The 25,586-nt window shown below is 39.8% G+C and overlaps 1 protein-coding gene across 3 annotated transcripts; it reads left to right on the forward strand.

Moving 5' to 3' along the window:
- The first annotated feature begins 1,342 nt into the window (after positions 1 to 1,342).
- On the forward strand, positions 1,343 to 24,481 carry CSTF2 (cleavage stimulation factor subunit 2). 3 transcript variants are annotated; one of them, XM_045471556.1, is made up of 16 exons: positions 1,371 to 1,499; positions 2,350 to 2,428; positions 2,945 to 3,114; positions 3,844 to 3,980; positions 4,455 to 4,574; positions 4,684 to 4,821; positions 6,794 to 6,917; positions 11,035 to 11,097; positions 13,433 to 13,492; positions 13,673 to 13,759; positions 14,141 to 14,282; positions 15,311 to 15,486; positions 16,053 to 16,345; positions 19,743 to 19,853; positions 21,828 to 21,953; positions 24,271 to 24,481. In XM_045471556.1, exons 1-15 carry the CDS (start codon positions 1,442 to 1,444, stop codon positions 21,948 to 21,950), a joined length of 1,881 nt encoding a protein of 626 aa, XP_045327512.1. In that variant the 5' UTR covers positions 1,371 to 1,441; the 3' UTR covers positions 21,951 to 21,953; positions 24,271 to 24,481. The 3 variants fall into 3 exon arrangements, with proteins under 3 accessions (XP_045327514.1, XP_045327512.1, XP_045327513.1); XM_045471557.1 differs by lacking the exon at positions 13,673 to 13,759; XM_045471558.1 differs by lacking the exons at positions 13,433 to 13,492; positions 13,673 to 13,759 and having other exon boundaries at positions 1,343 to 1,499.
- Positions 24,482 to 25,586: the final 1,105 nt, after the last annotated feature.

A 25,586-nucleotide genomic window follows, 5' to 3' on the forward strand; every position in this document is an offset into this window, starting at 1 on the left:
TGACAAAACTTTCTGCCAATGCCCACAAATCTTGGCTGTGGTTTCCCAAATTCTTTGATTCTCCACCATTAACCCTTTCTCTTGTGCGCAAAGCCCATAAATAATACTTATTCTATATATAGTCCCATTTGTGTACAAATGCATCTTTCCTAGTTTTCCCCCCTACCTCTTCATACTGCACCTATATTTTTGTGTTAACTCAGGTTCAGTCATAACAGCTATGACAGCATCAGACACTTTACCTTCTGTCTTCATTTTGCTATAACCTATTGGCTAAAGATGTATGTCGCTTTGGGAGTGTTGCAGTGATGGAAAAAGACTCAAAGGGACAACACTGAGGCAGGGGACACCAGCACACAGCCTATAAATAGAACCCAAATATACAAAAGCAAAAGCTTATGAAACATCCCTTGCACACACCTCTTTTATAACCAGTTGAGTAGGACTGGTTGATGAAGTGAAAGAACCAACAATCCCTTCTCCACAAATGATTGATGGCAGCACAACAAGCCCCTGGCTACAGGTGCCTCAACATATTCTTGGGTGGTTCATTGTTGTGAGTCATTGGCCCACCATCACCAGGTCAAATGCTCGAAGTTCCTTTCCAAAAATGGTAATAAATTTGCAGCCATTCATATTCCCTCAGTTATAATGGGAGGAAATAGCTACAGCAGTTAAGCATTCAGTCTCTGAGCCAAAGCGACCCGAGTTCAAATCATGCTTTAGCCGCTTGTTGAGTACCAAGTCAACGATCTTTTCTTATACCCCACTTGTCCAAGCCCTCGGCCACCTCGCTCCCTCACCACCACCAAGCACAGGGTGTCCGGGGACTACACAAGAGCAGACAGGAATCTGTTCTCCTTTTACCTGTCCATCTCCTCAGCTATGTTGCCGCCTTGAAGTTGAGCGCTCCTCATTCTCTCATTCCCTAGACTGCCGCGACTCTCCTCATATTCCACCAAACACTCCAGCTAAATTTACAAAATAACAGGCACGCTGCTGGAGTGGAACCAAGCACTTCCTTTCCCTAACAAGGCGGAACTAAAGTGAAAGTGCCAAGGTTGTTAGCAAATGACTGCCCTGTTACCATGGTAAAGCGGCTGTCGCCATCTTTATTGTGATCGATGATTCCTCGTGTCGGTGTAAGAATAAATGAATAATAAAGATTTCTACAAACTAAAAGCCTTCCTTCAAGTTAGTCTGGGCCGGCACAAACGTAGGTCGGAACGGAGTTATCCTCAGGAAGCAGCCCAGCCCGGAGTGGTTAATGCTTTCGTGGACTGATCGCTGCTGCTGACGGAATGACGCCAGGGGAGGGGCCATGCGTACGCCCAGGCCAGTTGCTTCCGGCTTACGCGCCTTACAGACGCGTGTTTAGCGCAGATCTCACGCGCCGTACGGAAGTGTGCTCTGGCGCACCGGAAGCGGCCGGAAGAGAGCGATGGCGGGTTTGACTGTGAGAGACCCTGCGGTGGATCGTTCTCTGCGTTCGGTGTTCGGTGAGAGGAATTCGTGGAGCCAAGTATCAGGGAGGCGCAGAAAGAGACAGGGGCTACGAGGAATTCCCCGTGCACCTCATGAATTGCCACAGGAGCTGGTTATGGGTTGGGCTTGCAGCTCTACCTGCCTATCCTGTGGGGCGGCCAACCTGGTGGACTCGCGGGCAAAGTGATGCCCCTTTCCCCTGAGGTCTCACAGCCTTTCTAAGATGTGGCTGAGAAAGTTAAACTAGCGTTCAGCTTCGATGCGTTTGTCCTTTCACGAGCTTCAATCATTGCCTGCAATTGAGGGCGCATGGCAACTGTCCCTACTACTTCTCACCCCCTTTCTCAGAATACAGATTATATGCTGAGTGTATAGATCCTTGTGTCCACTTGCCGCCCTCCATAAGGACTTTCCTCTGCTTTTTACTGTAACATTATCTAGTTAGATACCTGTAGCGGCCACCTGGCTTCTTAGGGTGAATTGTGAATGAATTTTTAAAATACCAAATACATTGGTATTTTTAGTTCTTATTGAGAAGATTCGCAGATTTTCAGGTAAATACCAATGCCAGAGTTTTTCACCAAAGTTAAGGAAAATCATAACACTTGTCAGATAAGTCTACGAACTGCTACTAAGGAGTGCCTATACCTTTTATATTTACTCTTAGTGGTTTATTTGTTTTGTAATTAAAGTCAGCAGACAAAATTGAAATCTTATCTGAAGTACCATGGAACTGGGGTTGTAGGAACACAATTTTGAGGTAGTTATATTTTCAATGATATAAGTAGATACTGGTTTACTTTCTCACCAGAGAAATGGGTTACAAACTCAAAAGTTTTCATATGTTGTCTATTTTCTTCGTAGTGGGGAACATTCCATATGAGGCTACTGAAGAGCAGTTAAAGGACATCTTTTCTGAGGTTGGACCCGTTGTTAGTTTCAGGTGAGATCCCCTTTGACTACTTGGGGTCTTCTTTAAAATCACAAATTTGGCCATTAGCAATAATGGCAAGGTTTTTACTGGTGACTTTTCACATTCTTCTGTTTTTTTGTAACAGTTTTATTCAGGTATGATTCATATACCATACAATCCACATTTATTTTTACTAAAAGATACTTTTTTTTCATTTAAAAAATATTTCAGTGAGGGGCATCTGGGTGGCTCAGTCAGTTAAGTGTGACTTCGGCTCAGGTAATGATTTCACGGTTTCAGTTCAAGCCCCACATCAGGCTGTCTGCTGTCAGCACAGAGTCAGCTTTGGATCCTCTGTCTCCCTCTCTCTCTGCCCCTGCCCCACACACTCTCTCAAAAATAAGCATTAAAAAAAATATTTCAGTGGGGCGGTCAGAGTGATAAAGTTACTTGTCTTACAGTGGACCAAATTAGAACATGGCAATGTTAGCAGGAAACCTATATGTGTGTAACATTTGTGTCTGATACTTGGTTCTGCTCTTCCAGGTTGGTATATGATAGGGAGACAGGAAAGCCAAAGGGTTATGGCTTCTGTGAATACCAAGACCAGGAGACGGCACTTAGTGCCATGCGAAACCTGAATGGGCGTGAATTCAGTGGAAGAGCACTTCGCGTGGACAATGCTGCCAGTGAAAAGAACAAAGAAGAGCTGAAGAGTGAGTATAAACCTTATTTGTATGCAACATGAGTTAGTAAAGACATATTGAAGATTTTCCATTTATGACATGTTTTAGCATCTAGTGAAACGGTTAGCCATGTAGCTTTTTTACTTGACCCACTTAAGGCGCCTGAGGCGCCTGTATTAAGTGAGTGTATTTCTTTGAGAAACAAAGTACAGTTGACTTTAGAACTCCCTCTAGTTGCCAAGGAGTTGATTTCTAGTTAAAGATGAATTCGGGCTCACTAAGCCATTAGTTGCACTAATAACTGGGTCATTAGTTTGCCACTGCTGTAACTGTTTGTCAGATCTGTAATTAGTGGGATTACTAAGGCATTCTCTCGGCTTTTTTCATGAAGTAACAGATGAGGAATTACATTTTGAAATTGGTATCTTTATTATTTTGCTTCTGAAAATTAGCATCTTTATCTATTGTTTTGCTTCTGAAATGAGTTGTCAAAAGAAATTGATATGCCCCATCCCTAATTTAGGTTAACATTGTCCACCTACGTGATCTTAGTCCCAGCTTTCCTCTGAGAGCAGAAAATACACTCTGTCACTTTCCTCTACAGAAATAAGAGACTTGCAAATCACTTATTTCTCAGTTCCAGAGAATTTACAGTTATCAACGGGTCCTGGAAGGGAAGTAGCCCTGGAAAGTAGATACTTGAAATGATTTAGCTCTTAATTTTGCCTCCTTAACTTTTTGTACTTTCTTCCTGATCAGGCCTTGGCACTGGTGCCCCTGTCATTGAGTCACCTTATGGAGAGACCATCAGTCCTGAGGATGCCCCTGAGTCCATTAGCAAAGCAGTTGCCAGTCTTCCACCAGAGCAGATGTTTGAGCTGATGAAACAAATGAAGGTGGGAGGAGGCATTAGGTTAAGAACAAATCAAATCACAGCAAATTTTCAAGGAGTTAATTGATAAGGTTAATGGAAATGACTCCCTGAGCTCAAATATAAGGTGTGCCTGTTAATCACCATTTCTTGCACCTTTGATATGCCATATGTCCATAGCATATTTTACATTTTGTGCAAGGAGCTTTCCATTTTTGTACACGAACACAACTATACAGTCTGGCTTTTTGTGGCCCATAGATATCAGATGCAGATATTCAAATGTGACTTTTTTCCTAAATGGTGGTATTATGGTATTTGAAATGCCTCTTTCTTCTCTTGCCTGTCATGACCAAAATTTTATGTGCTATGCAAAAACCAATGATAGCTTAAAAAGCTTCTTGAATATTACATTTCTCACATGAGAATGGCTCTAAATCACTATTAATTTCTAAGCAATAAGTATTGAACCTGATGATGAATCTGTTTATCTTCTCAGCTCTGTGTCCAGAATAGTCCTCAGGAAGCACGGAACATGTTGCTTCAGAACCCTCAACTGGCTTATGCTTTGCTACAAGCACAGGTAGTGATGAGAATTGTGGATCCAGAGATTGCCCTGGTGAGTGCTGCTTGTTTTTTATGGAAATGCCACAATAAACTTTGAGTGGGGTAGGAACTACTTGATTGCTTTGTTAAACAGCTCATAGATTTGTCTTTTTGTTTTTTAGAAAATTCTGCATCGTCAGACAAATATCCCAACACTGATTGCAGGCAACCCTCAGCCAGTCCACAGTGCCGGCCCTGGCTCAGGATCCTCTGTGTCAATGAGCCAGCAGAATCCTCAGGCCCCTCAGGCCCAGTCTTTGGTAGGGCTTTACCTCTTAATATTACTTTTACCTGTTTTAGAATGCCATTTTCATTTTAGGAAGATATATTGAAAGAAGAATAGTCAGGAGTCGAAGATGATAATTTCAATTTCCAGACATGATAGCAATTTTCAGTTTGCAAGGTATATGGCCTCTGAATGAATATAGATTCAGTGCCAAGTTTGTAAAACAAAAAGGTCCTTTCTGTGTGCCCTTTTATATAAGCTAATCTTTTGTTTACGTGCATGCATGGTACTGTGGTTGACGGTTTGTTATTCTACATAGGTCTCATTTAGTACTTCTAGCAATTGTATCAGGTTGGCACTCTTATTATCTCCTTACCAATGAAAGTGTAAAGCTTGCTTTCCAACCATGACACAAAACTTTGAAGCCATAAGAAATAAATACATTGGAAAGCTGAAAATTTTCTGTATAAAGAAAAAGAAATAGGGACGCCTGGGTGGCTCAGTAGACTAAGCATCTGAATTCTGCTCAAGTCATGATCTCATGGTTCGTGAATTTGAGCCCCGTGTCAGGCTCTGTGCTGACAGCTCAGAGCCTGGAGCCTGCTTCGAATTCTGGGTCTCCCTCTCTCTGCCCCTCCCCTGCTCACGCTCTCTCTCTCTCTCTCTCTCTCTCTCTCTCTCTCTCTCTCAAGAATAAATAAACATTAAAAAATTTTGAAAAGAAATAAACACCAAAGGCAAATGACAAATTGGGGAAAGTATTTGCCACACCCATGATGGACAATAGGCTGATTACTTAATCATGTTCAAGAATGTTTATTGTCACAATATAATAGTGAAAAGTTGAAACATCCTAAATGTACATCAGGGGGAGAATGGGAAAAATGTATATTTATCCACTGTGTCCCCATGAATGACTTTCAAAAACATAATTCCATATAAGCAGGTAAGATGAACTAGGATACAATGCTATCAACACAGATAACCCAAACATTCTAAAAGTGAAAATAAGTGGATGTAGAAGCCTTCTCAAAATATGGGATATATGTGTTTGCATATATCCCAAAAATATGCTGAAATGTGTTTAGTATGTATGTTTAGTTTGTAATGATTTATATATGATTTCAAAACATCTGTAAAAATTCTTAAATGGTTGTCTTAAGGGGATATAGGGAGGCACCTGGGTGGCTCAGTCAGTTAAGCCTCCGACTCTTGATTTTGGCTCAGGTAATGATCTCATATGAGGTCATGGGATTGAGTCCTGCAGTGGGCTCCCTGCTCAGTGTGGATTGGGATTATCTCTCTACATGCTCACTGTGCTTGAGATTCTCTCTTTCCCTCTCTCTCTCTCTCTCTCCCCCCCCTCCCCTGCTCACACTCTCTCAAGATAAATAAATAAGCTTAAAAAAAAAAAAGATACAATATGCAGTTGGGAAAGACCATACAGCAGATTTCAAACATATGTATTATTTATTTTCTAAACCGTACGTTTATTTTATTTTGTATATAATTTATATATCTGGACTTTTTCGTAACAAAAATGTTCAACCTCAAAATAAGACAAATGTGAACAGAAATTACAATAATCTATCATTTTTTACCTATCACATTGGGGGAGATAAACAACTTGAAGTCAACCATGGGTGCTACATGTGGCCTCACAACACATATCAGACTTGTCAGTCTCTACTTTTATTTTTTTAATAAAGTTTATTTATTTATTTGGAGAGAGAGTGTATGCATGTGAGTGGGGGAGGGGGAGAGAGAGAGACTACCCCAAGCAGGCTCTGCACTGTCAGTGTGGAGCCTGAGGTGGAGCTTGAGCTCACCCATCATGAGATCATGACCTAAGTTGAAATCAAGAGTCAGAAGTTTAACTGACTGAGCCACCCAGACACCCCGGTCTCTGCTTTTAGAATGTGGTCCATCTTAATTGTGTTCTATATAACCAGGCTCATCATGTGTGTGTCCAGAGGCATGTACATACTCTTTTTTCTTTTGATCAGGGTGGAATGCATGTCAACGGTGCACCTCCTCTGATGCAAGCTTCTATGCAGGCTGGAGTTCCAGCACCAGGGCAAATACCAGCAACTGTAACAGGACCTGGCCCTGGTTCCTTAGCTCCTGGAGGTATGTTTCATTTAGAGTCTTCACCATTTTGGTATTTTGCTAAAGTTTTGTTGTAGCAATTGGTATGTTGTAGCCACATTATTACGTGGTAAAGAGATCTTGATATAAAATTAATATGCAGCTAAGAAATATATCCTAGGTGGAGGAAATAGTTGATATCTTATATATAGGTCTTCTATGTCTGATTAAGAGAACAAGGAAAAGGACTACAAAATGGGAAAATCCAGTAAAACTTCCAAACTTCCAAATGGAATGAATGTGAACTAGACCAAGCCAACAAATAGAAGGTACAGGAAACAACATTGTAAAGTAAGTAATAATAAACATAGAGTAAGGAGGAAGGAATAAAATCTTGTATAGAGGTTAATTCTACTAAATGTGAAGGGACTCAATTTTCCCACTGAAAGCCAGAGATTTGGGTTAAATGGCATATAAAAAGACACAAAATAATTGTACTTGTTATTATTATATTTAACAAGTATAAAATTGCACTTTATTAAATGTAATTAGACAAAACTACAAAAAGAAAAAACATTTTGAAGCTGTATCTTTTCATTGAAAGTGTGTATATAGAAATTAAGAGTGTTGCTATTATGCTTGTAGTTTTTTCTCATTCAACACTCATAACTAAAAAAGTTATGAGTGAAATAGTGATTCCCTATATGAAACTCCTGTATGAACACATGACGTGTATCAATATTAAAGTTTTTTATGCAACGAAATTGCTTCTTGTTAATTTGTCTAATCTAGGTTAGATTGACTACAGCATTACTACTAGAGGATAATTGAATCTAAATTGTTCTGTATTGTAGAGAACCTGGTCTACAGAGCTAAGTTGACAGGGAATAGAGGAAAGGATTTTAAAAGAAATTTCAGCAAACTCATGATTTCCATTTATCTATGCAGTTAAAATATCTTTCAGTGAAAAAAATGAATTCTGTATTTTATACATTTTTGAGTTATGTGTACCTAACTTAAAAATATTACAAATTGTGATGTGGTCCTACTACACATGACAAGTATGCAACCCATGATATATGCAGCTCATAATGTAAGTTGAAAAACACCCAAAGTGGACTATACCCTGTTCAGGGAGACAAGTGCACTTAGATGTCACAACAGTGTCAATTTGCTGTAAAAGTTTCTGTGTCCTCCATTTCTGCATTTGACATTGTCATGAATTGTTAACATAGTGTGTGGATCAGTATTGTCTGTGGACCACACTTTGAGTACCTTTGTACTAATGGACCAAAAATAAGTGAAGACATTGAGGAATAAAGTAGCAGAACCAATAAGCACAATTTATTATTGAGATTTGACTAAAGAATATACTTTTCCCCCCAAATGACCATGGAACAGTTTAAAAAAAAAAAAAGTGACTATGTAGTTGGCCATAAAATTAAAAGTTTAAAAAGTAGAGATTTTACAGGCCACATTCTCTTATTATAAGCCAATAAAATTAGGGGCGCCTGGGTGGCTTAGTTGATTAAGTGTCCGACTTCAGCTCGGGTCATGATCTCACAGTTCACAAGTTCGGGCCCCACGTCGGGCTCAGTGCTGACAGCTCAGAGCCTGGAGCCTGCTTCAGATTCTGTGTCTCCCTCTCTCTCTCCTCCTTCCCCACTGGCACTCTGTCTCTTTCTCTTGCTCACTTGCTCAAAAATTAATAAACATTAATTTTTTTTTAAAAATAAGCCAATAAAATTAGAAATAATTAAAAGGTGACTGAAAAATAACCTTTACTTGGGAAATTAAGGAACATACATTAGGTATCCTTGAATTAAAGAGAACATAAAAAGGAAATTTATAAATTATCCAAAAGACAACAAAAATAGTGTACTTTATACAAAAAAGTGTGGGAAATAGTGAAGGCAGTACTTAAAATGAGTATCTTTAAATGCCTGTGTTATTAAAGAGTAAAAGAACTCTAAGTGCTGGTTTTAAAAAATTAGGAAAATAATATTTTCGATGGTATGTTTTGTGAGTTTGTAGCACTTATACTCCTGAAGTTTTTAAAACATCACTAGGACTTTTAAAATAACCTCTACAAAGCTCTTTGACAATTGGTGAGAAGAGGGAACAACCTAGTAGAAAAGTAGGCAAAGAAAATGAGTAGGCACTTCAAAGAAGAGCAAATCCAAATGGTAACAAAAACAAATCCATTTATAGTCATAGGATTGGAAATTAAATAACAAGATTTCAAAGATAGACGACACTGTTGGTGGGGAAAGTGGTATCATAAATTAATTGGTAGCAGAAATGTGAAGTTTTTCAGCCTTTTAAGAAACTAGTCTCACATTTAAAATTCATGTACACTTTGACCCACCAATTCCACTTCTGGGAACCTAGCCCATACAAATAAAAGTGTCATCATGTGATAGTGTATAATATGAGAAGTTATGCCCAGAAGTCCTTCTGCCACTGCTTTTCTTAGATCCTAAATCTTTGTATTGTTTTACTGAGTGGTCTGAATAAATCCTAGAATGTTGTGATTAGAAGAGACCTTTGAAATCATTTAGACCTGTTCTCAAACCTTAATGTACATTAGAATTACCTAATTAGCTTATTAAAACTCAGATGCTGCTTCCCACCCTGAGACTTTCTAATTCAGCAAGTCTGAGTTAGGGCCCTGGAATTTGCAGTTCTAATAATTCCTTGGTGATACTGACACTTCTGGTCTGGGGACCACATTCTGAGAACCACTGGTTTAGACCAGCTCATTCACTTTGCAGGTGAGGAGGCCTGGGCATATGCTAATTGTATTAAATCACTTGTTCAAAATCACAGTTACTTTGTTCCAGTAGAGATAGGGCTATCCCAGGTTCAGGTTCTTAATTAATGGCTCTTTGGTGCCTGGCATGTTAAATGGAGTAAGAGAATATTATGTATTTTTGATATTTTAGTTAAGTATTAATGAACTGCAAACAGTAAAGCTTGTCTTTTCTCCCTGCTCACAGAATATATTGTTGCTTTAAGGAAAAAAGAATTACTGCTATATGGAAAGGGCAAGATAAGGACTTGTGATGCATAATTATTCTTTGTGTAGCAATCCTCGTATCCCAACTGGTTAGGGTAGAACTAAGTGGTTCTCAATCCTGTTAGACCCTGTGGCCTCTTTTCATAACAGATACTTTGCAGTGACTTTTTACTATCCTGAAATGAAATGCACACTTATAACCTACTTAACATGATTTCCAAGAAAATAATGTCCTAACTACAATATAAAGGAGAAACAAAAAGAAATTAACCTATAATAAAAAATATTTTTAATACACAAGTGTTCAGGCATGACTACACAAGAAACCAAAAGGTAGCAGTCAGATGCTTGCACCTATACCATGAAGTAAAAGCTACAAATGTAGACAAATACAGGTATTATGTTTTGGCAACAAATACCAAAGAGACTATTGATGTTAGTGATGTGATTTTTCTCAAGTGGTGAAAACTCTAGGTAAAATTCTTAACAAAACAAAAAATGCAGTACCCATAATTAACTCAGTAATTGTGTTTCTGGAAAATTCAGTACATCTGTGTACATACATAAGTAGGGAAAAGAACTTTTTGTTTACAAATACAACAGACTTAGGTTCTAAATTCAGATGACCATAAGCAGGTTTTCATTTGTGTTAATGTTCACCAAGGCATTTGAGAGTTTTGCAAGACAAGATGATTCTGGATTCTGGAGGACTGTCTCAGACATTGCAGGGCATCTAGTATCCCTGTTGGCTTTTCATTAAATGCCAGCCATGCCCTCTAAATCTTTTCACAACTAAAACCCACACATTTACAAAATACCCTGGGAACAGTATTGCCTCCTATGAGAGGAGTTATGTGGATAAGTGCCGTTTTTCTCCTATGTAACAGAACTTCTGCCACGGTTTTGGTAACCGGTGAGATTAAGTATTGTCATTTAACTCGCTCTTCTGTCACTGAAGCCTAGAGTTTACTAACAAACTCTATCTTCTGTATACCTGCATTGTTTCAGGATAGTTATGATGTTCCTGAGTAGTTTTCTGCTTCTGAGGCCAAAAGAGAACATTTGTTAACTCAACCACTGTCCTAATTTTTTCTCCACTGTCATAATTTGTGTTTTTCTTTGCTTCCCTTTATCTTCTAGGAGGAATGCAAGCCCAGGTTGGAATGCCAGGAAGTGGACCAGTATCCATTGAGCGGGGACAAGGTAAATAAATATTAATATCTGATTAATGTGGATTGGACTTGGAAATATTCTACATCTGCACTATCTTACTATGGCAGCCACTAATGATATGTGGATATTTGAATGTTAAGTTGATTAAAATTGAATTGAAATTAGGTAAAACTTAAAATTCAGTTCCTCATTCACACTAGCCACATTCCAAGTACTCAATGGCCACATGTTGCTAGTGGATACTATACTGGATAGTGCAGATACAGAATATTTCCATCATTGCAGAATATACAGCACCAGTCTAGATTTTCCATCTAGTGACCCAGAGCCCAGCTGTATAAGAATTGATGATAAATCAAGTGGATCCTTTGTTTCTATTTAAGTTATATCACCTTTTCCTAATAGTCTAATGATTCTACTGACATATTCTCTGTCACTCTGTGGCTATCTGTTGACTGAGTAAGGAATTTTAATAATAAGCATGTAACACGTGACTGGGCATGAAAAAGCCTAAATTTAAACTGCAGAGAAAACTGGGAGGAGGTCAGAGGTCTAAAGCTTACTTGATAAGAACAGCATGTTGTACTGTGGCAGTAACACTAGACACCACAGCAGAGCCACTCCAAAATCTCCACGTTATTTCCCTCTGTTACTGGAGTTTGAAGAAAAAGAAAATATAGTAGTTTGGTTGAAAACATTAGGAGGAGACAGAAAACAGAAGGAATGAATAATAAAACTGAGTGCATACTGTGGGCAAGGCACCTTAATTTTCACAGACAACTGTGTGAGTTAGGTGGCAGCACCTCAGTTTTCAGGTAAAGAGGTGGAGGCTCAGAGTTTTAAAGTTACCTATTTAAGGGGCATGGTAGTAAGTAAGTAAATACTGCTGTCTGAGTAATGTGGACAGGACTCGGGCCACTCATCTCTTCCAGCCAGTAAGTGGCAGAGCAAGACTCTGAAGTCTCTGAAAAAAATCTATACTCTATCTGAAGAGTGCCTTCAGTGCTTTTTGTTCTTACTCATTTTGTCATTTGATGAGAAAGAACTGCTTTGGACGGCACAGAGAAGTTTAAGTTACTTCCTAGCATATGGCCTATAAGAGAAACTAATTTTTTAAAAGCAAAATATTAACATAGAGGCCTAAGTACTTTACTTCTTGTCTATAGTTTGTCCACTAGGGTTGGTTGTTGAAGTGACAGAACTAATAATCTTGTCAGATAATTGACAGTGGGACCAAGCTCTTGACCAAATGTCTCATCTAAAGCAGCCTGTGCTTTCGTGCTTTGTGCCCCTCCCTCTCGGCCACTATCAGCAGATCGTATGTGTATCCCAGAATATTTTTGCATTAGGGAGAAATTGGGGTTGCAGTCATATTCTTCTTCCCAAGCCATCAATCAATCAGTCACGCTTTAGGTGTTTAATGCATATTTCTACAAGACATCTTCTTTCCTACTATAATTGTCTTCACCTTTCTGGTCAAAAGTTAGCAAAGGGAAATGACTTGGATTTTGAAGGTAGATAGGTGTGTCTTCTTGAAGAGATAAAGTGAGATGAGTTTACTTTTATAGTTTGTCTTCAGTACTTAGCAGAGGAAGCAAGAATCTTTCCGTTTGTACCCAGTTTTTCTTTTCCTGGAATCCATGCTTCTTATACGCATTTGTAATGGTAAAAGGAGACAGTGACATGTTTAAAAAGATACTTCTTGCCTTCCGCCACCTTTGTGTAGTATTAGCACCCTTGTCATCTCATTAATCTTTGTTTGCTGTTGTCATGTTTCATTATTACTAGAGACTTGCAGTGGCAGAGTATTTCTTGAGGGGCGATATTATCTTTCTTTGTCTAAAGCTCACTCACTGCATTTCCCATGGAAATTTTTGTGCTTAAAAATATGGCAAAAATAGTACTGTCCAACTTGTGTTATGGGCCTCTTCAGAATAAATCTTGCCTTCTAGGTTCAGTATAGTCTCTTTCATGTTTTGCTTATGAACGTATGTTTATGTTCTTTGCCTAAGTAGGGGTTCAGAACCATCCTTTTTTTTATTTTGTTTCCTTTTTTTTGTAGTGATATAAGGAGATTTAGGTGGACTTGTAGTAGCAGAGGCGAAAATCGAAAGTGGCTGAGTAAAATCATTGGCTGACAGGTTTCAACTTAGGAGGTAATCTCATCACAGCGGAACAATTTCAGATCCCAAAGAAGCTAATATAGTTCAGGAACATTTTGTAGCCTGGGGCAGGCTCCTTGGCTTTGTAACTTACGTGTATAAATCTCCAGCGTCTGTATGTGTATGTTTTTCTGTGTGTGCGCACATGCGCAAGCTGTTTCAAGTGTCTGCTCTTTCTCCTTTTGAACTTACTGCTCACCTAGGAACCCTACAGCACTCGCCCGTGGGACCCGCCGGGCCTGCATCAATTGAGCGAGTTCAAGGTACCCATTGTATCTGCGGGTTTCCTTTTGTTTGTGGTGTTCAGGGTGGGACGTTGAGAGGACAAGGGCTGCTTGGTAGTCATCCTCACGTTCGGAACCCAAAAGGGTAGTGTTTTGGGTTTTTGTTTTTAAATTTTTTCCTGTTGGGGCCACAAGCCTAAGATTGACCTCTTCACACAGGGCAGAGAACATGGATGATATGGGCATCTGTCCGAGGCTGTACTCCCTCCCTACTGGTGTCAGGAGGCTTGGATGGAATAGCAGTCTGTAAGGAGACAGCAGGTTCTTGCAGAGCCATGGCAGTGTTCACATAATGCCAAGACCCTACCTCTCTTTTGTGACTCTGGTCCTTGAACTAAGATTGATTATAAGGAGAACCAGGAGCATAAATTTCTTCAGGTTGCAGTGCTAGTCCTTGGCAGGTTGCTCCCCACTTTGCTCTTTATATAATTCCATCCATACCTCTGACATGGCACAGATTCTGCCTACACCCTGCTTCTGTTCTTGAGCTGCAAGAGGAGTCTGCTGTGGTGAGGTTTCACCCACTCTCAGGTGTCTGAATTATGTTGTCAGTGGTTATATAGAGTCATTTCTTGTTTTCCTTATGTGTCCTTCACAACAGTAACTCCCTGTTTGTTTTCCTGTCAGTGCCAATGCAGGACCCCAGAGCAGCTATGCAGCGTGGTCCCTTGCCTGCCAACGTCCCAACTCCTCGAGGTCTATTAGGAGATGCTCCAAATGATCCACGTGGAGGCACTTTACTTTCTGTAACTGGAGAGGTAGAGCCTAGGTAAGCACTAACAGAAGGAAAAGATTGGATGGGGCATCTGGGTGGCTCAGTCGGTTAAGTGTCCGACTTCGGTTCAGGTAATGATTTCATGGCTCATAAGTTCGAGCCCCTCGTCTGGCTCTGTGCTGACAGCTCAGAGCCTGGAGCCTGCTTTGGATTCTGTGTCTCCCTCTCTCTAGGCCCCTCCCACACTTGAGCTCTCTCTCTCTCTCAAAAATAAATAAACATTAAAAAAATTTTAAAAAGAAGGAAAAGACTGGAGGAATCAGAATTTTCCCTTGGTTTGAGAACAGTCTTTCTGTACCAGTGGTACCTATTTGTCTACCTCAGAAGATAGATAAGTATTCATAGCCACTGTCCAAGACTAAGCACTTCTCCTTGGACAGAACCATATAGTTGAGTATGTCATTTTGAATGAACCATGGCTACTCCATCTTTACAAATGAGAAATTCTGGCATATGTACCTGAACAGGAAAAACTTCTTTTGCATAATGGTAGTAATGATATTAATAATAGCAGTAATGATAATAAGAACAATGATTGATGCTAATGGGGATTATGCCTCTGACTCTGCTGTGAGTACTTTACTTAGATCATCTCATTAAATCTACACAACCACCCTGTGAGATTGATACTAATATACCAGTCATATTTTACAGAGGAAGAAGCGAAGCTATAGAGAGGTTAAGTAAATGTGCCCAAGATCACACAACTAATGTGTGATAAAGCCTGGATTTGAACCCATACAGTAACCCATGTTTTTAAGCACTGTACTACATACTCATTCTGTACAGTGGATATCTTACCTCCTCAATTATGAGCACCCTGACCAAATGTGAAATTCTAGAATGCGTGGATTTACATCTCATTAGCACTTTTTTTGACCTGTTTGGTGTTAATTCTCTTAGAATTCGTAGACTGATGTTTGCATCTGTTCTTTGACTTTTTTACTTACTGATCTTCTGGTTAATAGTTTTGGTTGTTGTTTTGTTCTGTTTTAAAATATAACATTTTCCTCCATCTCTAGAGGTTATCTGGGACCACCTCATCAGGGTCCACCCATGCACCATGTCCCTGGTCATGACAGCCGTGGCCCACCCCCACATGAAATGAGGGGAGGGCCATTAGCTGAGCCCAGACCTCTAATGGCGGAGCCAAGAGGACCCATGCTAGATCAGAGGGGTCCACCGTTGGATGGCAGAGGTAAGGGGGAGACCACATCATAAGGCTGACTGGTAGTTGCGGGCTGATAATAAACCCAGCTATCTTAGGCCCTAAGCTGGTATAAAGAAGGTAGGGCAATGGGGTTGAAAAACATTTTTAAGGTTTATCTGCAAATCTGCGAAATTGGGAAGGAGAATGTAGTATCATGTGCACTTGAAAAACACATTTGAACTGCACAGGTCCGCTTATACGTGATTTTTTTTTTTTTTTTGGTAAATATAGTACAGTGCTAGTTTCCTTAAGATTTAATTAATAACATTTTCTTTTCTCTAGCTTACTTTATTGCAAGAATGCAGAACATAATACACATAATATACAAAATATGTGTCAATCAACAGTTTATGTTTTTGGTAAGGCTTCCAGTCAACAGTAGGCTATTAGTAGTTAAGTTTTAGGGGAGTGCTTCAGTCCTCACACTGTTCAAGGGTCAGCTATAGTTGTGGGGGAGATGTGACTAGAGGAATAGATTTCTTCTTTGATTGTTGGGTTTTTTTGCAGTAAGGATAAGTAGCTACACAGTGGTTTTCTTACAACTTTCTTTATAGGCGGAAGAGATCCCCGAGGCATAGATGCACGAGGAATGGAGGCACGAGCCATGGAGGCTAGAGGATTAGATGCCAGAGGATTGGAGGCCCGTGCTATGGAAGCCCGAGCGATGGAGGCCCGTGCGATGGAGGCCCGTGCGATGGAGGCCCGTGCAATGGAAGTCAGAGGGATAGAAGCCAGAAGTATGGATACAAGGGGCCCAGTCCCTGGTCCTAGAGGTCCTATACCTAGTGGAATCCAAGGTCCCAGTCCAATTAACATGGGGGCAGTTGGCCCCCAGGGATCCAGACAGGTATGTGCAACACTCACTTCTTACTTCTATGTGAAATCTTAATCTATTCAGGAATTGATAATTAAGCCTGTTACTGCTTTCTGATTTAGGCTATTTCTCAGTTTGTTAAAATGGGAAGATTAGAATCTCCCTTCTTTTAGTTTCTGTGTCCCTTAAGGTGGTTATTTGCTAGGCACCAGGATTGTGGCAACCTTGTCCCACAATTTAAGGAGCTCTTCCATTCAGACCAGAGTCCCTGCAAATTTAGGAGACAGAGTGTGTCTCACTAGAATCTAGGCATGGATAATTTGAAAAACCTCCTCCAAATGATTCTAATGTACAACCATAAGAACTGCATTAGAGCATATGAACAGCTATAGGTAATCAATTCAGGTAATCTTAGTTTTGCAGAAACCTATTTTAATTTACTTTCATCAAACAGCCTAAGTGAACAGTGGAGTATCAAAGGCAATTTACTAATGCTTACCTTAAAACCTGTGGAACTGAATTCTTATCTCTTCTTGTTTGGCTATTTCCAGCTCTGTGTATGTGGTGATCTATGATTGTCTATGTGTTGTCATCTCCTCCCTTTTCAACACAATTGGTTGTGGGGAGATGGTGATATACATGTGGCTTCCCTGAGTTTTTAGGTGCTAGCACCTTCATCTCCCTCTAGCCCCTCCGTCTTCCTTTCTCCATTTGTCTTCCTCCTTCCTCTATGTACTTCTGGCTCTCTTCCCTCTTCCATATGTTTATGTGTCTTGCTGTGTGTGTGTGTGTGTGTGTGTGTGTGAGAGAGAGAGAGAGAGAGAGAGAGAGAGAGAGAGAGAGAGAGAGAAAGAGGTAGGGGGAGAGAGTCAGATGGAATTGAACATGTCAGCCATCCATTTCTCTTGTTTTATAGATTTGGAAATTGAGATCCAAGAATTCAGGTTACTTGTCCAAATTCACACAACTAAAAAGTAACAGAGTAAGGAATAGAACCCACTATTTTTTTCCACTGTACCACTCTGTCCTGTTATCTGCATGTTATGTATGTGTGTAGACATACATGTATGTATGTCTGCCTCCCCCTCTTTAATAGGAAATACGAGTATGTCGTTTTCTGGTATGTGTGAAATAAAACCGTTCTCTATTTTTTTTCTTTCAAGTTATGCTTTTTAAAAAATGTGTGTGTGTGGGCCTTGTTGTTTATTCTGCCCTCTATGGTCAGTAGCCTCATAACAAAAATGGTTTTTATGCATTTATTCAGTCATTCAACAAATATTTATTGAGCACCTCCTGTGTAGCAGAGACAGCTTTAGGTACTGGGGATATAGCAGTGTGAACAAAACAAAGTTCCTGCCCCCCTGGAGCTTGCATCCTAGCTGGGAAAACTGACAACAAATAATTGCATGATGTGCTTGTATAATTCTGTCAATATTTTCATTGAAAATAATGGTTGGAAGACTGTTTCTGGAGAAAGTCTTGCTCTTTCATCTCTGCTAGCACTTGAACTCATTACTCTGTAGTGTTAGGTTTATATAATTTTAATTAGTAGATTGTATAAAGCCTATTAGATCTGAGGTGAAAATAAATTTTATCTTCAAACCTTTTTTTTAAATTGTTTAAAGTAGTATGTTCATTCATATATAAAAGATATACAGTGAGAACCTTGCTTTGTCCACTGTATCCATCTCCCTTGTGACCCCCATCTCCTACAGATAATTGCTTTTGTTCAACTTCTGTTATATCTTTCTAACAAAGAAGACTGTTAGAAAATATGCATTATTAAAAAAAATGTATATATTTTTCCTTTCTTTCACTGTCCTTGTGCCTAGGGCAAAAGCATAAACTAGGACTATCTTAGGCAAACCTGTTTGTGTAGTCACCTATATTGTGACTTGTCTGCCTCGAATAGGCACTCCTGGAAACTTGAAATGGCCATTATTGAATGGTTAGGTCATGTTATAATAGTTCAAATTAGTATCGACTAAAATGTAAAAAATGTTATCCTCACAGATATTTCAGATCTGTAGCACAACATTAAAGTTCGGACCGGTCTCTGGATTCAGTATTGATAACAGAAAGTGATAGGGGTGCTTGGGTGGCTCAGTTGGTTGAGCGTCTGACTTCGGCTCAGGTCATGATCTCACGGTTCGTGGGTTCGAGCCCCATGTCGGGCTCTGTGCTGATGGCTCAGAACCTCGAGCCTCAAGCCTGCTTCAGATTCTGTGCCTCTCTCTCTCTGCCCCTCCCCTGCTCACACTCTATCAATCTCTCTCGAAAAATAAATAAGCATTTGAAAAAATGTTTTTCAAGAAGAACAGAAAGTGATAATGAAGCGTATTATGCTTCCTTCCCTTAAACAAGATAGGAAAAACAATTTTCACCATTTTTTGATTACTCAAGGTCATCATTACATGTACCCATTACTGTATATGCTGTAACACAAAACACAGTTACCTCCTGTTTGGTTTCTGGTCTCCTCCACTGTCAGTTTGTCACCTGGCTCTTCACATTGCTGTCCTGGTATCTGCTCCTAACGGTTTATCACATTTCTTTTTGAGTTTTGATGCTTCTAATTTTCTGGGGAAGCAGGTAACAAGTTAACAATTTGTGTTTAATAAGAGTACCTCAGCTCTGGGTGAATGCCTGAGTGTGAACATAATAGCAGAGGGAACTTAAACAGTGATAATAGGTGCTCTGAGGCCTTTTCCTTGGGGTATGGTAGTCTTCCCAAAGATTGAAGTCACCGAAGACCTTAAATAAGTGATATAACTGCATTTTGTTCTTTTAACTTGGGTCAGTGATGTTTCTTGGTCTGTAATTTAGCAGAAAGTATCTGCTGCATATTCTCTCTAGAAAGTTATAAAAAGCAAATGTTGGGCTAATAACAGTCTTTTCCCCAGAGGCCTTCTCATCTCCTTTCTGCCTCTGCCATTATGATCGTCTCTGCCTTGCTTGTGGGATAGGGCCCTTTGGAACAAACTGCCTATGTCTGATTGAACTAGAGGTAGGCGGTATCCCTGTGAATGTAGCTTCCCCAGTGGACCAGCATACATTATTTCTAGAATCTGCTGGCTTTCATTTCTGTTTCCACTGAGCACTAGTTTCTAGGATGCTCTCAGTTTTCTCTGTGTTTATGCAGCTGGATTTTGCTTGATTTGATGGTATCTGATTGTTCAGTGTTATATTTGTTGATGATGCTGGAGCTATTGTAAGCAAATGTGTCTAAGTTGCTAGTCGATCTCTGGCTAAACTCTGCCTTCTGCCATTGCTAACAGTAGGAAATGATCTTCAGAATCATTAATTTGCTTTTTTTGTTTTTTTTACTCATATCCATAATCAGTTCATGTTTTTCACATTATTATTGGATCCTGAATACCTATATGAGAAGTTCTGAAACATCTCTCCTCATCTCTCTTTATGCATATAGGTCCCAGTTATGCAGGGAGCAGGCATGCAAGGAGCAAACATTCAGGGTGGAGGTCAGCCTGGGGGCTTTAGTCCTGGCCAGAACCAGGTCACCCCACAGGACCATGAGAAGGTAAGCAACACTGCCTCCAGTGGCACACTTCCCTTGGATTCTGCTTTTCTTTTTTCTTTTTTCTTTTTTAATTTTTATTTATTTTTGGGAGAGAGAGAGGGAGAGCAAGAGAGAACAAGCGGGGGAGGGACAGAGAGAGAGGGAGACACAGAATCCGAAGCAGGCTGCAGGCTCTGAGCTGTCAGCACAGAGACCAATGCAGGGCTTGAACTGAAGAACTGCGAGATCATGACCTGGGCCGAAGTTGGACACTTAACCAACTGAGCCACCCAGGCGCCCCTAAATTTTTTTTTTTTTTTAATGTACATCCAAGTTAGTTAGCATATAGTGCAACAATGGTTTCAGGAGTAGGTTCCTTAATCCTTGTTTATTCTCCATATTTAAGAGTCTCTTATGTTTTGTCCCCCTCCCTGTTTTTCATATTATTTTTGCTTCCCTTCCCTAATGTTCATCTATTTTGCATCTTAAAGTCATCAAATGAGTGAAGTCATATATTTGTCTTTCTCTAATTTCGCTTAGCATACTACCCTCTAGTTCCATCCACGTAGTTGCAAATGGCAAGATTTCATTCTTTTTGATTGCCAAGTAATACTCCATTGTGTATATATACCACATCTTCTTTATCCATTCATCCATCGATGGACATTTGGGCTTTTTCCATACTTTGGCTATTGTTGATAGTGCTGCTATAAACATAGGGGTGCATGTGGCCCTTTGAAACAGCATACCTGTATCCATCCCTTGGATATATACCTAGTAGTGCAATTGCTGGGTTGTAGGGCAGTTCTATTTTTAATTTTTTGAGGAACCTCCATACTATTTACCAGAGTGGCTGCACCAGTTTGCATTCCCATAATTTTTTTTAATGTTTATTTAGTTTTGAGAGCAAGCGAGCATGAATAGAGGAGGGGCAGAGAAAGAGGGAAACACAGAATCCAAAGCAGGCTCCAGGCTCTGAGCTATCAGCACAGAGCCTGACACAGGGCTCCAACCCACAAACTGTGAGATCATTACCTGAGCCGAAGTTGGACGCTCAACTGACTAAGCCACCCAGGCACCCCAGGATTCTGCTTTTCAATTACTATGTGAATGCCCTGGGTCTCTGGGGTTCCTTTGGAAGCAATGGTTTACTCCTATAACTTTTTTATGATCTTGCTATCTGAAAATGTATCAGCCTGGTCTTAAATATCTTTTCTTTTTTAATGTTTTGTTTTATTCCTGAGAGAGAGCATGAGCAGGGAGGGACAAAGAGAGCAGAAGACACAGAATCCGAAGCATGCTTCAGGCTGAGCTGTCAGCACAGAGCCCCACACAGGGCTCAAACCCACAAACTGCAGGATCATGACCTGAGCCAAAGTCAGATGCCCATCTGACTGAGCCACCCAGGTGCCCCATGGGCCTGGTCTTAAAATTCTTTAGTGGATGTATATAAATGGCGGCTTATCTTACATTTCAGACTCAAATGGCAGCTTATCTTACATATCAGACTCATCTGCCATAACTGTTTTTGGTTTTTTTTTTTTTTTGTAGGCCAGCTTGACCTGAAAATCCAAGTCTCTTTTTTCCCCACCTAAAAACAATAGCAAATCCCCCATGAGTATGTCTTTCTGTTTCTATATTTGACCATTGTGGGGAGCTCATGTCTGATGGAAAGACTAAAACTTGTAAAAAAGAGGGACTTTCAAAATGGGATCAAAAACTAAAGACTTCCCAAGGCTCACAGATAACGTGTTAGTCTGCAAGAACTTTGGGTTCATGCAGGTGTCTGATTCGAGTCTTCTAATCTTAGGTATTACTGTACTTGAGCTTTTCATTGTGCCCTTTCTCACCAGCTGGGTTTTTAACTTGGTTTGGGTGTTTTTTGTGTACAGTATTCTAGGCGTGAAATATCCTTCCTTTTTAGACAGAAGCTGGTGTTGTTTTTATGGCTGCCATCATGAAAACTCACTCCCTTTTTTTTTTTCCTCTTCACAGGCTGCTTTGATCATGCAGGTTCTTCAACTGACTGCAGACCAGATCGCCATGCTGCCTCCTGAGCAGAGGCAGAGTATCCTGATCTTAAAGGAACAAATACAGAAATCCACTGGAGCACCTTGAAAGGTGAGCCAACTTAACCTGCCTAAGTTGGACAAGCTCCTTGTGCATTTGGGGTATTAGATGCTTTCAACCTTAACCAACAACACTCTCCTGATCTCAAGACTGTCCGAGGCCTGCAGTCCTCTTGGCTACACTCTTCACCCTTCATTAGATTAGATCAGCTCCTATGAAGATAGCAGAAGGCAGCAGGGTATTTGTTCAGTTGTTGAGTTGGTTGTAAGCTTTTTTTTAACCTTTCTTTCCTAATGGCAGAAGTAACATGTGATCACTTTTACAAAGTTAATCAAACACAGAAATGTAGAAAGGTCAGGGTAGGAAGCTCTGCTTCCTCAATCTCATTCCCCGAACAACCTCTAAATATAGTTTGGTGGGTATCCTTCCAGAATCAGTTGTGTTATTTTATTCCACATATTCTCCATCAAAATGGAGAAAATGCAAAGCATTTCAATAAGATGTATAAATATTTTAGTTTCCAGTATTTATTTAATATTGACTGTGTTGAGGTTAAACTGATAGAGCACCATCACCATCGGTCCCTTTACATTTTAGAGGCTGCGGTACACCTCTGCCCTTTATTTTTCTTGCTTATCAGTCATATAAAAGGGATCATAATCACGTGACCTAACCTGATTCTATGTATTTGAGTTTCTTTTAAAAACCTTTTTCCCCAACACCTTGTATTTTGTAAGTAATTATTTTCTAAAAACAGTTTAAAATTCACATTGTCCCAATATTGGCTGGAATATCACATCGTGAATTTCTACTTTCTACCCCATCTGTGTTATAATTCCCATCCACATATTATAATATAATAGTGAGGGGCGCCTGGGTGGGTCAGTCGGTTGAGCATCTGACTTGGGCTCAGGTCATGATTCAGTTTGTGGGTTCAAGCCCCGCGTCAGGCTGTGTGCTGACAGCTTGCTCAGAGCCTACAGCCTGCTTCAGATTCTGTGTCTCCTTCTCTCTCTCTGCCCCTCCCCTGCTCATGCTCTGTCTCTGTCTCAAAAACAAATAAATGTTAAAAAAATTATAATAGCGAATTCATTTACACCATTTAGCAGTCTTTACTAAATATGTTGTGTTTTAATCCATATTTGTAATGTCATTAAAACATCCAAACCAGAAACATGCGTCATATCCGTATTTAGACTTTAAATTTTTTTTTAATATTTAGTTTTGAGAGATAGAGTGTGAGCAGGGGAAAGGCAGAGAGAGAGAGGGAGACACAGAATCTGAAGCAGTCTCCAGGCCCTGAGCTGTCAGCACAGAGCCCGACGTGGGGCTCGAACTCACAAACCATGAGATCATGACCTGAGCCGAAGTCGGACGCTTTAACCAACTGAGCCACCCAGGCACCCCTGTATTTAGACTTTAAATGACTAAAGTGTAATGAGAAGCTGTCCTAGATGGATGGCTAGCTAGACTTTAACTTTTTAGTCCAGATACCTGAGGCATTTTTTTAGTAAAAGAATAGGCTATTATATTTAGAGTAATAGATTAAAAACTATTCCTGTCTTTTACTTTTTCTAATTTATTTATGTCAGAGAAGGCATGCCCCACAACATGGAGAAATTACTCTTTTTGGATAATAGAGGTAGAAATATTTCTGAAAGTTCTTTCATTATGTATTCTTGCTCATAAGCTATTCCCAAGCCGTGCACACAAACCACAGGGCAAGGGTTTTTGTTTGTTTCTATTTTGAAATAATTAATATAAATTCACAGAAGGTTGGAAGAATAGTACAAAGAGCCTCGTGTACCCATCCTTAAACTTCCCCCAAGTATAACATCTTGAGAAGCTGTTGTGCAGTGCCTTTTTGGTTTGTAGTACAAAACCAAGAAATTGACATTGGTACATTTCTGTTGAGTACAGACCTTACTCAGTTTTCACTATCTTTTAGACATATTATTTGTGTGTGATCAGTGGTTCTCATCCAGAGGCAGTTTTGCTCCATATAGGAAATTTGGAAATGTCTGGAGACGTTCTTGGTTGTCAGAACTTTAGGGGATAGTGTACTACTGGCATTCAGTGGGTAGAGACCAGAGATGCTTCTGAACATCCTATAACCACAGGATCTCCCCCCACCCCATAACAAAGACTAACCTGTCTCCGAATGTCAATATTGCGAGGTTGAGAAACCCTGCTGTCAGGTGATTACTTTGGGGATCCTGGAGGTAGACACCTTAGGAATCTGTCCCTGGTGATTTGCCTTTTTGCATAGCCTCCCTCCCTTCCTTACTTTAAATTTTTTTTTCCTGATGTTTGGGGAAGAGAACTTTTTCTCCATTTCTAATGGCTTTCTCCCAACTTTTTCTTACAGGTTTTCAAAAATACCTGGCAACAAATCTGGAAATTAATTCCATAACTTTGTTGAAATGTTGCAAAAAGATGACTTCTGCATCCTAACCCTTGAATGACTCAAATTGGTGCCAGGTGGAGGATTCCCATCACCTTCTCTCAGAACAAAATCAGTTCATTCTGTTGTCTTAGTTTGTATATTTTCTGTGACTTGAAATAAACTTTGAACACAATTTTAGTATACTGCAGATTGATACACATGACCTTTTTGCTTTTAAAAAGGTGTACACCAAGGGTGAAACCTTAGATGTGTTTTCAACCCTTACCGCAGTATTGTACTTTAATGTTATATTGCCATAGCTCTGTTTTTCCTTTAAGTTAACCACTTATTCTTCTTGATGATATTTGAGAATTTTCAGAAGCAGTGTTTTCTAGAACTTAGTTTTTGCTTTGTTTGCTTCCAGCAGAAATAATGCAATTTGCCCTTTGAGAACTTGCTAGAACTTCTGAGTTTACTGGGAGAAAACAGCCCATGCTTAGAGCTGTAAAATGGCAAGAAGGACAACAAAGCAAAGAGCCTAGCAGAGCAGTGTATTTAGTGTAGAAAAATCCAATTATCAGAATGTACTTTTGTTTATCAGTAACAGGTTTATTCACATGCATAGTTCAGAATTAAGACAAAATGTTGTATTGGCACTGGTTCAAGTGTGTCAGCAACACAAGAGACTGTTGACATTTACCTGTCCTAAAACTCTTCAGTCTCAGTAGTCAACCTTGAAAGTTAAAAAAGCCACTAATTTTTCACATGTTTGAGATGAAATAAAAACTAAATAGAAATCAAATGAACAAAATACATTCATTCTACCTTCTAGATAATCACTAACCTACAGTCTTCCTCTATAACCAAATTTATTCTGGGAAATTAAAACATAGAAAACCCTGAAACTTTTACATTCTTCTCATTTATTTTAAGAGGACCAAATGTAGAGCATAAGTAGTCAGATTGCCCATTAGGCCTGCCCCTGCCTGCGTCCTTGCAGATAGACGTGACCATAAATAGTGCCACTAGTTCTAACCTATGGCTCTTCCAGCCTAGCATTCTCTCTCTCATAGTGGCATTAAGGAGGAACATAATTTCTCTCCATCAGGCCAACCTCAAGAGGTTAAGAGATGCCTTAATAATTAGTAAAGTTCCACTGGAACTACTCTTTGAGCCTATTTATATTCTCAGAATCCTACCCCCTGGGTTAGGATTATGGTTAAGTGAATTAAAAGCCTGCCATAGGCTTAGAGAATGTAATAGCATATTGCTTACACGTCAAGCAAAAGAATGCAATG

The sequence above is a fragment of the Leopardus geoffroyi genome, chromosome X (assembly GCF_018350155.1).
Source record: "Leopardus geoffroyi isolate Oge1 chromosome X, O.geoffroyi_Oge1_pat1.0, whole genome shotgun sequence".
NCBI classification, from domain to species: Eukaryota; Metazoa; Chordata; class Mammalia; order Carnivora; family Felidae; genus Leopardus; species Leopardus geoffroyi.

Bases quoted from the DNA above. Each gene is read 5' to 3' on its own strand.
- CSTF2 (XM_045471556.1), top strand. From the start codon at position 1,442: ATGGCGGGTTTGACTGTGAGAGACCCTGCGGTGGATCGTTCTCTGCGT. The intron at 2,429-2,944 runs GTGAGATCCCCT...CTGCTCTTCCAG, and splicing joins GGACCCGTTGTTAGTTTCAG to GTTGGTATATGATAGGGAGA. The intron at 13,760-14,140 runs GTAAGGAGACAG...TTTTCCTGTCAG, and splicing joins CTTGGATGGAATAGCAGTCT to TGCCAATGCAGGACCCCAGA.